Source organism: Epinephelus lanceolatus, chromosome 16 (assembly GCF_041903045.1).
Source record: "Epinephelus lanceolatus isolate andai-2023 chromosome 16, ASM4190304v1, whole genome shotgun sequence".
NCBI classification, from domain to species: domain Eukaryota; kingdom Metazoa; phylum Chordata; class Actinopteri; order Perciformes; family Serranidae; genus Epinephelus; species Epinephelus lanceolatus.
Window position 1 is genome coordinate 36,942,984 of NC_135749.1, and position 18,984 is coordinate 36,961,967.

The window sequence follows — 18,984 nt, forward strand, 5'->3', positions numbered from 1 at the left end:
CGTGTTTGCCTTGACATCAGTCTCTGTGCAGGTGATCCTAGCTTTGCATCACGTGGCGCATTTCTGAGGTTTAGGAGGTTAAGAAAGACATCGGTCCTGTCTCTGTGTGACTTCTCCATGAGTTGTTTAGCACTGCGAACAGCTCTTTCAGCTAACCCGTTAGATTGAGGATACTCTGGGCTGCTGGTAACATGAGTAAAATCCCACAGGGTAGCAAAATCTTTGAAGCGCTGGCTTGTGAACTGTCTTGCATTGTCTGATATAAGTGTGCGCGGTGTTCCATGCACTGCAAAGTGCCTCTTGAGTTTTGCAATGACTGTTGCTGAGGTGAGGTCGCGGAGCAAGTCAATCTCATACCAGCCTGAATATGAGTCCACCAGAACTACATATTGTTTATTGCGCCAATCAAAGATATCAATTGCCACGGTTGACCAAGGCAGGTCTGGGATTGGATGCAGCTTGAGTGGTTCTTTCTGCTGGTGTGGTTTTGTGCTGTTACACACAAAGCATGACTGTGTCTCTTTTTCAATGTCATCTGTTATTGTGGGCCAGAAAACTATGCCTCTTGCTCTCTGTTTTGTAGCTTCTACACCAGGATGTCCTCTGTGCATGATGCTGATATACTCTTTCTGTAGAGAGCAGGGAATGACTGCCTTATGACCTTTCATAATGACACCGTCTTCAATAGTTAGTTCATCCCTGAAAGGAAAATAAGGACGGACAGCATGAGGAAGACTACGCTGTTTGCTGGGCCACTTGTGTTTGATAATCACACTGAGTGTCTGCAGGGTTGTGTCTTCAGCTGTGTGTCTCTTTAATTCCTCGAGGCAAGAAGAAGATATGTAGTTGACTGTCATCACATCAAAACTGTCCTTCTCAGCAGCATGTTGAATTGTGGAACTCCTGGGAGCTTGAGACAGAGTGTCAGCCAGGTGCATTTGTTTTCCACTTTTGTAGATGAGTGTGATGCTGTACTTTTGAAGTCTTAACATCATCCTTTGTAGTCTCGCTGGTGCTGCATGTATGGGCTTTTTTTAGTATGGTGACCAAGGGCTGGTGGTCTGTTTCTATGGTCACTGGCTTGCCATAGACATAATCGTTGAATTTTGAGCATGCAAAGACCACGGCCAGCAACTCTTTCTCGATCTGTGCATATCGAGTTTCCGTGTCAGTCAATGTCCGTGAAGCATATGCCACAGGTTTTCCTTCCTGCAAACATGCTGCACCGAGCCCATACTGTGAAGCATCACAGGTAAGTGTCACTGACTTGCTGACATCATAGTATGACAAGACTGGTGGGCTAGACATGTGGTTCTTCAGTGCTTCAAAAGAGTTTTGCTGTTGTTCATGCCACGCCCATTCAGTGTCTTTGTGTGTGAGTTGTCGTAGTGGAGCTGTCAGCTCACTGAATTTTGGAATGAATTTTCCAAGGTAGTTGACCATCCCTAGAAATCTTTGCAGAGCTGGCACATCTGCTGGCACTGGCATTTCACTGATTGCCCTTGTTTTGGTGGGGTCTGCTTTGAGGCCGTCACTTGTGAAAACATGGCCAACATAGCTGACCTCGTTCAGCCGGAACCTGCACTTGAGAGGATTAAGCCTCAGGTTCACCTCTCTGGCACGGTTGAGCACTTTTCTCAGGTTGGCATCATGTTCTTCAACGGTTTTGCCTCCGATCAGTATGTCGTCAACTATGATTGCACAGGGATATCCAGTGAAAATCTGCTCCATAGAGCGCTGGAACACTTCGCTGGCAGAGTTGAGTCCAAATAGCATCCTCCAAAATCTATATCGACCAAATGGAGTGCTAAATGTGGTTAGCATTGAAGATCTGTGGTCGAGTGAGATTTGCCAAAAGGAGCTCTTTGCATCTAAGACCGAAAACACAGTGGCACCTGACATTTGTGCAGCCACTTCTTCCACAGTACGCATAGGGTGGTGTGGTCTTTTCAGAGCAGTGTTCAGGTCTCTTGGATTGATGCATATTCGGATTTCTTGCTTGTCCTTTTTGTTGGTAGCAACCGTGGATGACACCCAAACAGTTGGCTCTGAGACAGGAGTGATGACTCCAAGGTCATGCATCCTGTCCAGCTCAGCTTTGACTCTGTCTTTCATAGCCATAGGAATACGATGTGCAGGACTAACAGCAGGTCTCATATCCAAGTCGAGGGTCATGGAATAGGTTACAGCTTTCCAAGCTTGTCAGAGAAGAGGTCGCTGTATTCAGCTTGAATTTGGTATGACAGATCATCATCATCATCAGTGAGGCTAAGCTGATGAACATCTTTGCTGAATAAGACCAGCCCCATTTGCCTGCATGCTCGTAGCCCTAACAGTGGCAAAACATCTTCCTGAACAATGTAGAATGGCAGAGTGTATAACTGTCCCTCTAGGTGGCACTGCAGCTTAACCATACCTAAAGTCTTTATTTTGCTGCCACCATATGCAACAAGGTTTGTGAGTTTCATACCTGTTGTTTGTTCTTTGTCCTTAGTTTGCTCAAATGTCTTTTTTGACAAAACATTACACTTTGCACCTGTGTCCACTTTCATCTCAACTGAGATTCGACACTCATTTGCAGCGATACACCATCGACATAAAATGTCTCATCTGCTGTGTTATCAGCTTGGTCGGGCTCTAGTTCGTGAACAGTCCCTCTAGGTTTCTGCCTGTTGTAGGTTTGTTGTCTGGACTTGCAGCATTTTTTAAAATGGTTCCATTTTTTGCAGGCATGGCACTGCTGTCCAAAAGCGGGGCACTTATCTTTCTTAGCAGCATGACTACTGTCTCCACAGTTGTTACAGTTATCAATGCACTGTGTTACATTTTTTTCTGCATGGTTTCTCATCCTTGTCTCATGCTTCTGTTTTCTCATGAACTTAGCGTGGACTGCATCAACACTTGTGGCAGAGTGTTCTGGGAATGCTAGTGTTTTATTATGCTCTTCTGTCACTTCATGAATCTGACATATGGAAGTAGCCTTAGCTAATGTCAAGTCACTGTCACGCAATAACACTTTTCTCATGTTGTCATTATTGATGCCACAGACCAGTCTGTCTCTAATAAGTTCCTCATAGAGATCTCCAAAGTTGCAGCTTCTCGCTTTAATCTTTAAATCACTGACATAAGATTCAATTTTCTCACCAGCTCTTTGGTTACGTGTGTTCAACTTGTGTCTTTCCATGGTGATGGTAGTTTGAGGGTTGCACATCTCTCGAAACTTTCTCTTGAGGCACTCGGGATCCTCTTTGGATTCATCAGGAACTAGGATGTTTCCATCCGCGCCGGGCTCTCTCACTTCTCCCGCGTATACAAAAGATCGCTCACATTCAATGGCCTCCGGTCCTGCCAAATTGAGGAGGATGTACGCTTGTGTGCGGGCCGGCGTGTCAGAGTGTGCTGCCGCGATGAATATATCAAATTCTTGTTCAAAGATTCGCCAGTTCTCGGCGATGTTACCGTCAAAGACGAGTGGGTCCGGCCTCCGGAATCCGTCCGCCATGTCCTTTGTTTAGTCGCGTCTTCTAGCTGGCTGTAGTTGTTCTTGCTTGAAAAAATAAAATGTCTCTTGTCCGTAAAAAATCCGGAAGAAAACTTCTGACACCATGTTGAAAGATGTGCTTCGAAATAAGACAAGTAGTGTACCTTCAAACTTGGTTTAATAACCACAGTGCCGAGGATGCAAACATTCTGATGTTAAATTCAGACAAAACTGAAGTTATTGTTCTTGGCCCCAAACAACTCAGAGACTCTTTATCTGATGACATAGTTTCTCTAGATGGCATTGCTCTGGCCTCTAGCACTACCGTAAGAAACCTCGGAGTAATATTTGACCAAGATTTGTCTTTTAATTCTCATTTAAAACAAACCTCACGGACTGCATTTTTTCATCTGCGTAATATTGCGAAAATTAGGCCTATCCTGACCCGAAAAGATGCAGAAAAATTGGTCCACGCTTTTGTTACCTCTAGGCTGGATTACTGTAACTCTCTATTATCAGGTAGCTCTAGTAAGTCCTTAAAAACTCTCCAGCTAATTCAGAACGCAGCAGCACATGTACTAACAGGAACTAAGAAATGAGATCATATTTCTCCTGTTTTAGCTTCTCTGCACTGGCTCCCTGTAAAATCCAGAATTGAATTTAAAATCCTACTGTTAACTTATAAAGCTCTAAATGGTCAGGCTCCGTCATATCTTAGTGAGCTCATAGTGCCATATTATCCCACCAGAACACTGTGCTCTGAGAATGCAGGGTTACTCGTGGTCCCTAAAGTCTCCAAAAGTAGATCAGGAGCCAGAGCCTTCAGCTATCAGGCACCTCTCCTGTGGAATCATCTTCCTGTTACGGTCCGGGAGGCAGACACAGTCTCCACATTTAAGACTAGACTTAAGACTTTCCTCTTTGATAAAGCTTATAGTTAGGGCTAGCTCAGGCTTGCCCTGTACCAGCCCCTAGTTAGACTGACTTAGGCCTAGTCTGCCGGAGGACCCCCCTATAATACACCGGGCACCTTCTTTCCTTCTCTCTCTCTCTCTCGTATTGTATTACTGCATCTTGCTAACTCGGCCATTCTGGATGTCACTACCTCGGCTTCTTCTTCTTCTTCTGCATCTCTCTCTCTCTGTCTCTCTGTCTCTCTCTCTCTCTCTCTCTGTCTCTCTCTGTCTCATTGTGTCATGCGGATTACTGTTAATTTATTATGCTGATCTGTTCTGTACGACATCTATTGCACGTCTGTCCGTCCTGGAAGAGGGATCCCTCCTCAGTTGCTCTTCCTGAGGTTTCTATCGGTTTTTTTCCCCGTTAAAGGGTTTTTTTTGGGGAGTTTTTCCTTATCCGCTGCGAGGGTCATAAGGACAGAGGGATGTCATATGCTGTAAAGCCCTGTGAGGCAAATTGTGATTTGTGATATTGGGCTTTATAAATAAAATTGATTGATTGATTGATTGATTACAGACAATGCAAGCATACCTCTGTGTCGAACTCCAAACCCAGTAAATAGTCATGAAAATAAAGAAAATGCATTGAATGAGAAGGTGTGTCCAAACTTTTGGCTTGTACTGTATATATATATATATATATATATGATATTTATGGGTAGAATGGCCATTCTACTAAAAATGTAACACCCAACATTATGCAATGCAACCCATTTCTTATGACTAGTATATTTTATAGAAAACAATAGCCAAACCCAAAGATTACAATAAATTAAATGGTATTACAAATTAAGCTATTTTCTAAAAGTTTACTACCTACTAGAATCCCACACCCTGTGTTAAACAGGCCTACAATGTATCTTAACTATTTACAGTGAAGCTTGATTCTGCACTCCCACATCCCATTAGCCCATACGTGAATGTTTACGTTCCTACGGCAACAAGTGACAGCTGACGTTAGCGTTAGTTAGCTTAGCTCAATCGTCCGACAAACAATAACCCATAAAATTACAATTCAACATATTTTAACAAACTCAACAACAGCTACCAACAGTGACAGTCCTTACAACCTTAGCTAATGTGTTGTCACAGGTTAGATTGTCAAAATTAAAGTAATAACAACTTAAATCCCTGAGGAACTACGCTAGCATTAGTGATGGTTGCATCCACTCGTATGCAGTTATCTTATGTTACAGATCCCTCAAACAATATCACGAAGCACAGTACAAACGATATAAACAAATTATCACTACTGATAAAATCTGAAGGTGCTTAGGTGACATTTACCCACCTGAAAGAATAAATGAAAACATTTTGCTGGTCTTCAGTAGCTTTACTCTAGGTGTAACTGCCAACTCTCGTGCCTTTACTCAAATCAGTTATGCTTTAAATTGATCTGTGAAGATACAAAATCGATATCATATGCATAAAATAATGTCACAATTTAGCGGACGGATACACATAAATACCCTATATGTCACACATACATTTGCAGTTCTACATCATGACACTGTTGAGGGAGATCATTAGGCTAAATAATAGGGGACATGACCCTTGTGGAAATATCATAGTATAAATGTCCTTTATGAAATTAAGACAGTGTAACGAGTTAGTATACTGTACAGGTCCGGCAGAAAATATAACAGTACTGCTAATTCTCAAACAGTTTCAGTTGGACGTTGCATCTCAACTGCTCACATGTGCCACCTGCTGGTTGTTATTGCGCACTGCAGCTACTCCTGGATCAATTATTGCACACCCTTCACTGCGGCTGCGGCATTGAAATGAGTAAGTTAACATCTGTATGTGAAATGGTTAACAAAGGACGACACAGGCTATTTCCACATATGTAATTAATTAGGCTATTAATTCACACTACGCAACTAAATAATATATCACACATTTTTTGGATAAAATATATTTTATATGCATAGCATGTGTAGGCCTATTTATTTATTTTATTAGATTCTGTGCTTGCATAATGTTGGGTGTTACATTCTTAATAGAATGGCCATTCTACCCATAAATATCATATATATATATGGGGCATTCTACCGATTTTGTGCAAAGTGCTGTCCCTTACCAAAAAAACAACAAAAATAATAAAATTGAGTATTCAGACATAAATATTTACAAAGATTATGCTATGGCCTATTTAAACCCAGGACATTAAATGAGAAAGTGATAAGCTAAATATATATAAAATCACCATTTATAGGGTACTTTCTATTGGGAAGTAGCTGTCCCCAACCCTGACCTCTAAAATTCAATTCATGTAAATAACACTTAAAACATTTTTCATATTTTTTTCAAAAGTGTGATTTAAAACATCTTTGTGATTAAGTTTAAACAGAAGTTGAAAGATTTAGGTGTATTGTGGGATTCATTTTTAAATTAAGAAACTATGCTAAAAAAAATAGTGTCCCTTGTTTTCATGTCACTACCGAAACACAAGAGTTTTAATGCTCTGGTTGAGTCTGGATTTTAGCCAGACCCCTGAATTTCTGAGAAGGGGGGTAGTACTGCACCCCCGTCCTACATGGCTGCATGGTAAGTCGCTGACTCCCATCATTTTTTCAATAAATGTCTTCCAAAGTCTGAAAATCAGTGTGTAACTTTTAAAACCGTCACTACCAAACACATGTTCTCTTCAGTTATGTAAAAATTTGGGGGGGGGGCGGTTATGCAAAATATTTGTTTGTTTGTTTGTTTTTCTGTGTGAACAACTCTTCAAACATGTGCTTGTTAGACATGTGACTGCTAGCATTCTTTAGTTATCCTGAAAAATAGCTACCGAAACTACCGAAACAGTCACTAACAGACAAACAACAAACTGACAAAATGGAATGGTCAGTAGTTAAACCCCATAATTTTGTGGTCCAAAGTCTTGCTCTTCTCTGCTCTGCTCTGCTCTACTCTGTCCTACTCTGCTCTACTATGCTCTACTCTATTCTGCTCTGCTCTACTCTGCTCTGCTCTACTCTACTATACTCTGCTCTATTCTATAATCTGCTCTACTCTACTATGCTCTACTCTACTCTATTCTGTTCTGCTCTGCTTTGCTCTGCTCTATTCTATAATCTGCTCTACTCTACTATACTCTGCTCTACTCTACTCTGCTCTGCTCTACTCTGTTCTGTTCTACTCTGCTCTACTCTGCTCTACTCTGCTCTGTTCTACTTTGCACTACTCTGCTCTACTATACTCTGCTATACTCTGCCCTTCTATACTCTTCTCTACTCTACTCTGCTCTTCTCCACTATGCTCTGCTCTACTCTACTCTACTCTATTCTACTCTGCTCTGCCCTCTCAAAAATTAAATTGTTTTATTGACCACAAAACATTTGTCTTTGAATTTGTAATTCCCACCATAAGGCATACATTTGAGGAAATATGATGCAACCTTAAAACAGAATAATGGTCACTACCGAAACAGTGCAGTCACTACCGAAACAGGACAGTCACTACTGAAACGCTGGGTGTTTTGTAAAAAATAAAGTATATTGAGTTATCAGCTAAAGTATTATGATGCTGATCGGTTACATTTATGTTCTGTTTCATCAATTATTAACTCTGAAATCAATCTGATTAGCGTTATGCAGTTTACAAAGAAAGATTGCATTTAGATTTTGAAGAATTCTATAATTTGAACTTCGAAATTTGTTAAAATATTAATTTTTATAGATTTAATTGTGAAAACCTTCGGTCAAAATTTGTAAAACAAAATTAAATCTTTAAACAAGGGAAGGAACAAGCATAACAGGTTGATATATATTTTTTTGTATAATATAATACCATATGTTTTGGTAGTGACAAATTTTGGGAGAGGAAAAACATTCCAAAACAGTCTGAAAATACAATATAAAAATTTACAGTCATTTTACTAGATATGTGACGTTTACATATGGTACAATATATATAGGGAAAAGTTTTGGAAATAAAACATACAAAATTTAAAAATATTTCCAGCCTAACTTGCCCCATATATATGATTCTACCCTCTTGGATTTTATTTTGACGTTTTTACACTTCACTTCCGCTTCCTGTCTGCCCACCGTGCTACTGTCTGTCCCAAATGAGAAATGAAAAAAGGAATTTGCAAAAACCAATGGATCACGTGACTTCGTTTTTCGTTTTTGGTTTTAAATTGAGAAACAAAAAACCACGTGACTCCATGGGTTGTTTCATTCTTCATTCCAAAACGAAAAAGGAGAAAAGGAATATTCAATAACGAAAAAACGGCTTGGTTTTGATTGGTTTTTCGTTTTTTGATTCTGACATCAAAAACGGTTTTCTGACATCAAAAATGTTTTTTCCGTTCTTTGTTTTGAAAGAAATAACAAAATAACGTTTTTTTCATTTGTCAATTAGAAATGAATTACGAATTATCCAAAGATACCTAGACCGGAGAGGGTTTGGATGGAATATCAAGTCTATAGCAGGAAAATATGGATTAAATAATTTGGAATTTGGACCTGGTGTTGTATGGGGCAATGTTCCTCCTTGGATACTCCCAGTACCTAATGTAAATTTACAACTTGTAGAACAGAAGAGCGAGTGGAGCAAGATGAATATGGATAACATCAAGTATTATGTTGAAGATTATTTGAAGAGGAATTATTATAACTTTGGGTCTAAAGATCCAGAGAGTCAACAAGTAGGAACAGGAGTATACATACCAGAGTTTAATGTAAGTATTTGTAAAAGAATTAATAATAGATTGTCTGTATTTACTGCAGAAATAACAGCCATAATAGATAGAAGAGGTTAGGCCTGAGAGAGTGGTCATCAGAGCTTAAATACAAATGAATCAATAAGAGAGGATCTAGTGATGGAAATATTAATGATAATGTGGAGATTACACAGAAGTGAAATTTTTGTTCAATTTTGTTGGGTTCCTGCACATGTAGGTGTTAGTGGTAATGAAAAAGCAGACAATATTGCCAAAAGAGCTTTAAGATTAAGTAATGAAGAGATAATGAAAATTCCCTTTGGAAAAGGTGAGGCAAAATCAATAATCAGAAAGGCAGTGATAGATTCGTGGCAGAAGAAGTGGGATACGGATGTTAAAGGGAGACACTACTATAAAATACAAAAGTTAGTTAACACAAAGGTTTTTAAAGGAAATGCAGAAGAGAAGAAGTAATCATTTCCAGGTTAAGACTTGGACACACTAGTTTAAAATCAACTCTGTATCTAATGGCAAAGTTTGCATCTGATAAGTGTGATAGGTGTGATACTCCAGAGAATGTTGAGCATGTCATTTTGAAATGTAGTAAGTATGAGTTAGAAAGGAACAGGTTGCGTGATAGGATGTATGAGCTGGAACGGGAATGGAGCTTGGAAGGAATTTTAGGGATGAGTGGGAAAATGAGGGAATGTTACAGGGCAGTATTTAGTTTCCTCAAAGATACAGGATTAGAAAATAGAATATAAGGGAGTTTTACCCCTTTTTTTGTTTGTTTGTTTGTTTGTTTGTTTTTCTGTTTAGAATGTAACCTAAGTATACACTATGATACTACACACTCCGGTACAGCAGGTGGCGGTATACACCTGAAAAAGTTGGTTGTAATCCACCATTAAATGAAAGAAGAAGAAGAAGAATCATATTCACTTCCTGTGGCTAACACGAGGAGCCTAGTAAAGAGATTTGTTCTCGGGTCTTTGATGTTAAACGATTTCTCCGTCGCGAGACCTGCTCTTTCCGTCACGTAGTTCAGCAGATACAATCGGAGTGAACCACAAGAGCCTGTATGTTTGAGTAAACGTGTTTAAGTGGACTTTGTGTAATTTTTCGGTACGTTTTGTCACAGACTCCTCTCTGTTATCTAAGAATGCTAACTTAAGTTAGCTTAGCGTGTTAGCTGAAAAATAGACGGGGACGGAACTCGACCACACAGCGCTAGTCAGAGTGACTATTCAATAGAAACTAAACTGTATTATTCATGGACTCACTATGTCCAGATAACGGTGTTTGAATGGACTCTGTCTTTTTTTATGTACTTGAAACCATACAAATTATCCTCTCGTATATTGCGAAGCTAATGAAGTTAGCTTGCTAGCTGACCATAGACAAGACACGAACATAACCAGGAATACATCGGGGTGTTTCAACGGGGTGTGTCAGGAGGAAAAGCTGCTGTGATTTATTAAAAATGGAGGAGCTTGAGTTTAGTACAAACGAGAATCTCAGACAGCGGAAACTAACTGGTGCTGTTTTCAACTCTGACGACCGATTAAACGGACCAGGTTTGTACTGTTTCATTGTTTTATTATGACTTTAAACCGCTATGAAACCAGTAGTGGAGGGAGCATTCTGATTTCTTATACTAAGTAAAAGTGCAAATATAACACTGTGGAAATACTCTTTTACAAGCAGTTGTGGAATGTTACTCAGTAACGTTAGATTAGGCTGAACTGCGCCTCACCTGAAAAAGTGGACGAGATCTGTACAGGATGTCTCATCCTGTTAGATCTGATTCAGAATTATTTAAAATGTTATCAAACTCATATATCTGTTTGTTCGCAGTCTCCTATTATTTTAATTAATCAGAGTAAACTAATTAAATGCTTAACAGGCGATCTGTACTTTCTGTTCATGGTTCAACCTCCATTTTACTGAATTTTCATGTAAAAAAGCATCATATCAGCTTGCTGCTGTATACAAATAAATCGAGCAGACATGTCACGCTCAAACATAAATACATTAAAGCATTAGTTAACAGTTAAACAGAGAATAGAAATTCAAGATAACAGCTTTCATTTAAGATCAGTCTGATATAGTCAGGGCTTCAGTGTTATTTTAAGAAGCTTCACATCTCACTGACCACAGATCTGTTCTTTAGTACCTTATTATTTAAAACAGCCCAGTGTTAATACACAATACATTGTGCAGTATTAGTGTATGCTAAACTGTCAGCTAATATCAGCTAATAATGTAAAATCAGCCATTCAGTCTGTGTCGTTATTAGCTTTGTTTTGTACAATTTACTTATTACACCGACCATTCAATGCGTTTTCTTTATTTTCATGACTGTTTACATTGTAGATTCTCACTGAAGGCATCAAAACTATGAATGAACACATGTGGAGTTATGTACTTAACAAAAAAAGGTGAAATAACTGAAAACATGTTTTATATTCTAGTTTCTTCAAAATAGCCACCCTTTGCTCTGATTACTGCTTTGCACACTCTTGGCATTCTCTCCATGAGCTTCAAGAGGTAGTCACCTGAAATGGTTTCCACTTCACAGGTGTGCCTTATCAGGGTTAATTAGTGGAATTTCTTGCTTTATCAATGGGGTTGGGACCATCAGTTGTGTTGTGCAGAAGTCAGGTTAATACACAGCCGACAGCCCTATTGGACAACTGTTAAAATTCATATTATGGCAAGAACCAATCAGCTAACTAAAGGAAAACGACTGGCCATCATTACTTTAAGAAATGAAGGTCAGTCAGTCCGGAAAATTGCAAAAACTTTAAATGTGTCCCCAAGTGGAGTCGCAGAAACCATCAAGCGCTACAACGAAACTGGCACACATGAGGACCGACCCAGGAAAGGAAGACCAAGAGTCACCTCTGCTTCTGAGAATAAGTTCATCCGAGTCACCAGCCTCAGAAAATGCAAGTTAACAGCAGCTCAGATCAGAGACCAGATGAATGCCACACAGAGTTCTAGCAGCAGACCCATCTCTAGAACAACTGTTAAGAGGAGACTGCGCCAATCAGGCCTTCATGGTCAAATAGCTGCTAGGAAACCACTGCTAAGGAGAGGCAAGAAGTAGAAGAGATTTGTTTGGGCCAAGAAACACAAGGAATGGACATTAGACCAGTGGAAATCTGTGCTTTGGTCTGATGAGTCCAAATTTGAGATCTTTGGTTCCAACCGCCGTGTCTTTGTGAGACGCAGAAAAGGTGAACGGATGGATTCCACATGCCTGGTTCCCACTGTGAAGCATGGAGGAGGAGGTGTGATGGTGTGGGGGTGTTTTGCTGGTGACACTGTTGGGGATTTATTCAAAATTGAAGGCACACTGAACCAGCATGGCTACCACAGCATCCTGCAGCGACATGCCATCCCATCCGGTTTGCGTTTAGTTGGACGATCATTTATTTTTCAACAGGACAATGACCCCAAACACACCTCCAGGCTGTGTAAGGGCTATTTGACCAAGAAGGAGAGTGATGGAGTGCTGCGGCAGATGACCTGGCCTCCACAGTCACCGGACCTGAACCCAATCCAGATGGTTTGGGGTGAGCTGGACCGCAGAGTGAAGGCAAAGGGGCCAACAAGTGCTAAACACCTCTGGGAACTCCTTCAAGACTGTTGGAAAACCATTTCAGGTGACTACCTCTTGAAGCTCATGGAGAGAATGCCAAGAGTGTGCAAAGCAGTAATCAGAGCAAAGGGTGGCTATTTTGAAGAAACTAGAATATAAAACATGTTTTCAGTTATTTCACCTTTTTTTGTTAAGTACATAACTCCAGATGTGTTCATTCATAGTTTTGATGCCTTCAGTGAGAATCCACAATGTAAATAGTCATGAAAATAAAGAAAACACATTGAATGAGAAGGTGTGTCCAAACTTTTGGCCTGTACTGTATGTACATATATATATATATATATATATATATATATATATATATATATATATATATATATATATATATATATATATATATATATGGCTCTCCTGTTTAACAAAAATGAAAAGTTTATATAAAATGTCATGTTGTTCAGTCAACATCTAAACCTCTTAGCTGTTAGATCAGATGAGAGCCAGGTATTTTCTATCATGCCCTGGGTGCTCTAAAAAGTGCGGCTGCCTTGATCTTGTGAGAGCATCATTGTCCACTTGTGAAAGATGTCAGAGCAAGTTGGAATGAAGTCAAATATAAACTAACTGGCATGCGCTGTGCGGAGAGCCTGCTTACTCAAGAATTGTACTTAAGTACAAATTCTTTGTAAGTGTACTTGATTTTTTTCACCATTGCACTTCTACGCATTAGTTACTTTTCAGAGTACAGTTTTTCACCTTCTTTTGGTCCAGTACCAAACCGTGTATCTCCAGATTTGGTTTGATTTGAATTTTAGTGTTTGTGATAAACTGAAGGATGAAGCTGGTACTCCACTCATTTATGGTGCCATGCAACCCTGCATGTTAAAGGGATAGTGCACCCAAACATGAAAATTGATGAAAAAGATGCTGGGTTTCTTCCCTGGTGATGCTCTGCCAGCCCTTTACTGTAGCCGTCTGCACTTCCTGCTTGTGTTTTGGGTGTTTTGCCCTCAGTTTTGGCTTCAGCAAGAGAAACGCATGCTCAGTTGGATTCAGGTCAGATGATATGACTTGGCCGTTGCAGAACATTCCACTTCTTTGCCTTAAAAATGTCTTTGGTTGCTTTTGCAGTATGCTTCAGGTCAATGTCCAACTGCACTGTGAAGCATCGTCCAATGAGTTTTGGAGCATTTAACTGAATCTGAGCAGATAATGTAGCCCCAAACACTTCAGCTTTCATCCTGCTGCTCTTGTAAGCAAGACAAGACTTCACTAGAATAAATACAGAGGGTTTATCACAAGATGCAAACCATTGGTTAGCCTTAAAAATGGAAGGCCAGATTAGAGTTTGTCAAAAACCATCTAAAAAGCCTGTACAGTTGTGGAACAGCATAATATGGACAGATAAAACAAAGATCAACTACCAGAATGATGGGAAGCCAAGAGAAGGAAGAAGGGAAGGAACTGCTCATGATCCAAAGCACACCACCTCATCAGTGAAGCATGGTGGAGGTACTGTTATGTCATGGCCATGTATGGCTGCCAGTGGAACTGGTTCTCTTGTATTTATTGATGATGTGACTGCTGACAAGAGCAGCAGGATGAAAGCTGAAGTGTTTGGGGCACCATTATCTGCTCAGATTCAACTAAATGCTTCAAAACTCATCGGACAATGCTTCACAGTGCAGTTGGACAATGACCTGAAGCATACTGCAAAAGCAACCAAAGACATTTTTAAGGCAAAGAAGTGGAATGTTCTGCAATGGCCAAGTCATATCATCTGACCTGAATCCAATTGAGCATGCGTTTCTCTTGCTGAAGCCAAAACTGAGGGCAAAACACCCAAAACACAAGCAGGAAGTGCAGACGGCTACAGTAAAGGGCTGGCAGAGCATCACCAGGGAAGAAGCCCAGCATCTGATGATGCCTATGTGTCCAACACTTCAGGCAGTCATTGACTGTAAAGGATTTGCAACCAAGTATTAAAACTGACTGTTTAATTGATGATTATGTTAGTTTGTCCAAATACTTATGAGCCCTTAAAGTTGGGGGACTGTGTGAAGAAATGGTTGTAATTCCTACACGGTTCATACTACATTTTTGAAAAAAGCCTTAAATGAAAGCTGAGAGTCTGCACTTTAAGCAGGTATTCATTGTTTCATTTAAAACCCATTGTGGTGGTGTACAGAGCCAAAATGACGACAACTGTATCATTGTCCAAATAATTATGGACCTGACTGTATCTCATCTGGCTTGGGAACACCTTGGAGTCCCCTAGGAGGAGCTGGAAAGTGTTGGTCGGAAGAGAGATGCCTGGGTGCTTTGCTTGACCTGCTGCCCCCACGACCCGGCCCGGGATAAGTGGATGGATTGATTGATGGATGGAAGGATATCATGGACCACAATATAGCCAAAAAATATTGTGATCATATTTATAGGCCATATTGCTCAGCCCTAGCCCCCCGCATTGTCTAAGGTCGGAGAACTGCACTCTGCTGAGTGCACTTTCTGCTTCAGAACTGAATCAATTAGGCATTTAATCAAATGGTCAATAGAAAGATAATGTTTGGCAGTTTGATTTTAGATTAATTTAAGTTATCTGATGAAGGAAAAATGCCAAATATTGTCTGGTTCCAACTTCCTGAATGTAAGGATTTTTGGCTGTGACTGGACCGAAAAAGCAATTTGAAAGTGACATTCAGGGCTATGTGAGATTGTTTTTGGTCATTTTATAAATTAACCTAAACGATTACTTGATATTTTTGTTAAAATAATCAACACATTAATAGATAATGAATACAGTTGTGAACCTAAAATAAAAGCATAATGTGTTGTGTAAAGAAGAAAAATGGCAAGTATTCTCAAGTTTGAAATGAATACATTTGAATTTAAAAAGATATTCATAGGTATTTTAAGAGATGGTTTTAATTGCATGAAAGATCAGTTTGTAAATGCACATTTAGTATGATTAACTTTTATTACTTCAACTTGTTAACTAATGGATTGGGATACACTGGTTAGTGCCCAACAGCACCAAACAGCTTGTAGTGTGTTGAAACTAGTTTCTTTTCTCATTGAACAGTAGTGGTATCAGGGTTTTAGTGTTAACATTATGTAGCAATTTTCGAAGCTGTATCTATTTATTTCATTTCTCTCCACAGACATCCAGCAGCTGTTGGTGGTGGTTAAAGAAGAGGTTCCCCATGAGCAGCAGGAGTGGTGCTTCAGTCTGGACCAGGATGAACCAGAGCCCCCACACATTAAAGAGGAACAGGAAGAACTCTGGAGCAGTCAGGAGGGAGAGCAGCTTCAAGGGCTGGAGGAGGCTGATGTCAAGTTCACATTCACTCCTGTCCCTGTGAAGAGTGAAGATGATGATGAAGAGAGTGCTCAGTCCTCACAGCTTCATCAAAGACAAACTGAGGAGAACAGAGAGGCAGAGCATTTGAAAACAGAAACTGATGGGGAGGACTGCGGGGGATCAGAACAAGCCAGGATCTTAGATCCAGATAGTCCTGATGAGGAGACTTCACAGTCTGAGACTGAGACTGATGACAGTAGAGATTGGGAGGAGACACGGGAACCACAGTCAGGATTAAACTTGCTGCAAAACAGTGAGGTACCTGTTAGTGCTGTGGAATGCAATACTGAAAAAATATCAGTTAGTTCCTCTAAATGTGCTGAAAGGTTTGACCACAAGGGACATCTGCAGAAACACACTGGAATCAAAACAGGGGAAAAACCATTTAGTTGCTTTGTCTGTGGCAAAACATTCTCTAGAAAGTATTACTTAACAACTCATATGAGACTTCATTCAGGAGAAAAACGATTCAGCTGCTCAGTTTGTAAACTTAAAATCAATTGCCGAAGCAATTTCGTTAAACACATGAGAATCCATACTGGGGAGAAACCATTTAGTTGTTCCCAGTGTGGTAAAAGATTCACAGAAATGGCCCACCTGAGACAACACTTGAATGTCCACACAGGGGAGAAACCATTTAATTGTCCATTTTGTAGTGTAAGATTCGCTGCCCAGGGTAATCTGAGACGACACATGACTGTCCACACAGGGGAGAAACCATTCAGTTGTTCAGTTTGTGGCAAAACATTTGCACATAAAGGAGACATGAGAAGACACTTGCTTGTCCACACAGGGGAGAAACCATTTATTTGTTCAATTTGTAGTAAAGGTTTCACACAAAGTAGAGATTTGAGACGACACTCTACTGTCCACACAGGGGAGAAACCATTTAGTTGTTCAGTTTGTGGTAAAAGTTTCACACAAAAGGGAACTCTGAAACTACACTTGACTGCTCACACAGGAGAGAAACAATTTAGTTGTAGCGTTTGCAAAAAAAGATTCGCCCGGCTCTATAATGTCAAAAGACATAAGTGTGTTGGTGAGAGCAGCAGTAATAAGTGAAGTCGACGAAATGTTTCTTGAGCCATTATTTTTTCCAGCAGCACTAAGTACAGAGGGAAAGACTCGGTTCAGCACTGATCAACTAAAAACTGTCAGACTTGAGGCTGATACAGTCTAAAAATTGAGTCTTTTCAGCAAAGATGAAGCCACACAACCACTTGAATTAGGGATGTCCTGATCACGTTTTATTTGCCCCCGATCCCAATTCGAGTCAGCATTGTCATGTTGTAGCCTTGTTATAATTTGTTTTTCAATAAAAAAATTAATTGTATGGCCTTAATATCAATTCTTCCCTGTGGTGTTAAAAATGGTATCAAATATCTATATTTGTCAAGGTATGGTATCAAAGTTGGACTTTCCAGTATCGTGACAACAAAACAAAATACTTGGACAACCAAGATGAAGAAGTAAACTGTATGACGGATGGAAAAAGTATGCTAACACCTGAAGCTAATGATGATGAGCCAGGATGGCATGAAGCAAACAGTTTCAAACCGAACTGAAATCAGACCTGAAATTGGTCAGAGACCAAACAGAATGAGAAATGAACTGTGAGAGCTCAAAGATGACTGACCACAAATTTACCAAAATAACTAATGAGATAGGCGAGTGGAGAGAAAAGGTGGATGCTACTTTAACTTATATTGATGAAGTTAAATCATGGAGCTCCGAAGCTAACTGTGCACTGCAGCAATTAATGACAGCGCAGTGAGGATTGATGGACAAACTAGATGACCTAGATATGAGGGCCAAAAAGAACAACTTAAGGATTTATGGAGTACAGGAGGGAGGCGAGTCGAAGAGCGACCCAGTGGCATGGAGAAATGACTCCGTGATGAACTCTTAATAATCACTTATCTTCAGAGTTAGCGTGCCCAGAGCTCTGACACCGAAACCTAAAGCAGGTCAGCCTCCCAGATCAATCCTCAACTTTCAGTAGTACACCATAGGGGTGGGAATCGCCAGAGGACTCACAATACAATATTATCACGGTACTTAATACGGTATTATTGCGATCTGCTCAGTATTGCGATGGAGCATACTGCAATATATTGCAATTTATTACCTTTTTTCCAATTGCAAATTATTTCCCCTAGGGATGGGTATTGTTAAGATTTTATCGATACTGCTACTTTTATGGATACTTTTATCAGTTCTTTTTCATCTTTAAATATAGCTTTTTAAAAGATAAATTAATTTAATAAGAAAAAACTCAGAACAGAATTATTGAATATTTTAAATATAACTAAATTTTGTTTGTAGAGCAGCAACAGACATTTTTACAACAGCAGTCATATAAATAATATTCATGACATCACAATACTGGGAGAAGTTTAGTATTTAGTTTAATATTTATCAGTAAAGTCATTCCTCCTGTCCTCTGCTTGTTGAAAAACACATGAACCCAGGTATGTGACTCCGCCCCCATGGTTTTTCACCAACACAGCCGTACCCAAGCTCTACAGAGAAGTGAAGCATAAAGCTGGGAAATCTTTGAGTACATTAGGAAGGGTGGCATTAACTTGTGATGCCTGGATTTCAAGGTCAGTGGATTCATATGTGACTGTAATGGCACATTATCTCAGACTGGAGACTGCTGTCTCACGCTCTCCAAACTAGAGCAGTACACCAAAGTAACACTGGAGCAAACACTGCAGACCTCCTGCAAAATGCAGCACAAGAATGTAACCAACAACACATCTAACATGGGTGTTGCCATTCAGTTAGCAGGATACCTGCATGTCAAGTGTTTTGCTCACAACCTGGCCTGGCAGAGGGTGTTAAATCTGCCAACAGTTAAGTCTGTCAGGTGTATGCAGCATTTCTTACAGGTTTTATGAT

The 18,984-nt window shown here is 39.9% G+C and overlaps 1 protein-coding gene across 1 annotated transcript; it reads left to right on the forward strand.

Moving 5' to 3' along the window:
• The first annotated feature begins 10,044 nt into the window (after nucleotides 1–10,044).
• Nucleotides 10,045–17,413, forward strand: LOC117263808 (uncharacterized). Its single transcript, XM_033637452.2, has 2 exons — nucleotides 10,045–10,689; nucleotides 15,881–17,413. The coding sequence occupies exons 1-2, from the start codon at nucleotides 10,596–10,598 to the stop codon at nucleotides 17,140–17,142; spliced, it is 1,356 nt and encodes a 451-aa protein (XP_033493343.1). The 5' UTR covers nucleotides 10,045–10,595; the 3' UTR covers nucleotides 17,143–17,413.
• The last annotated feature ends 1,571 nt before the right edge of the window (nucleotides 17,414–18,984 follow it).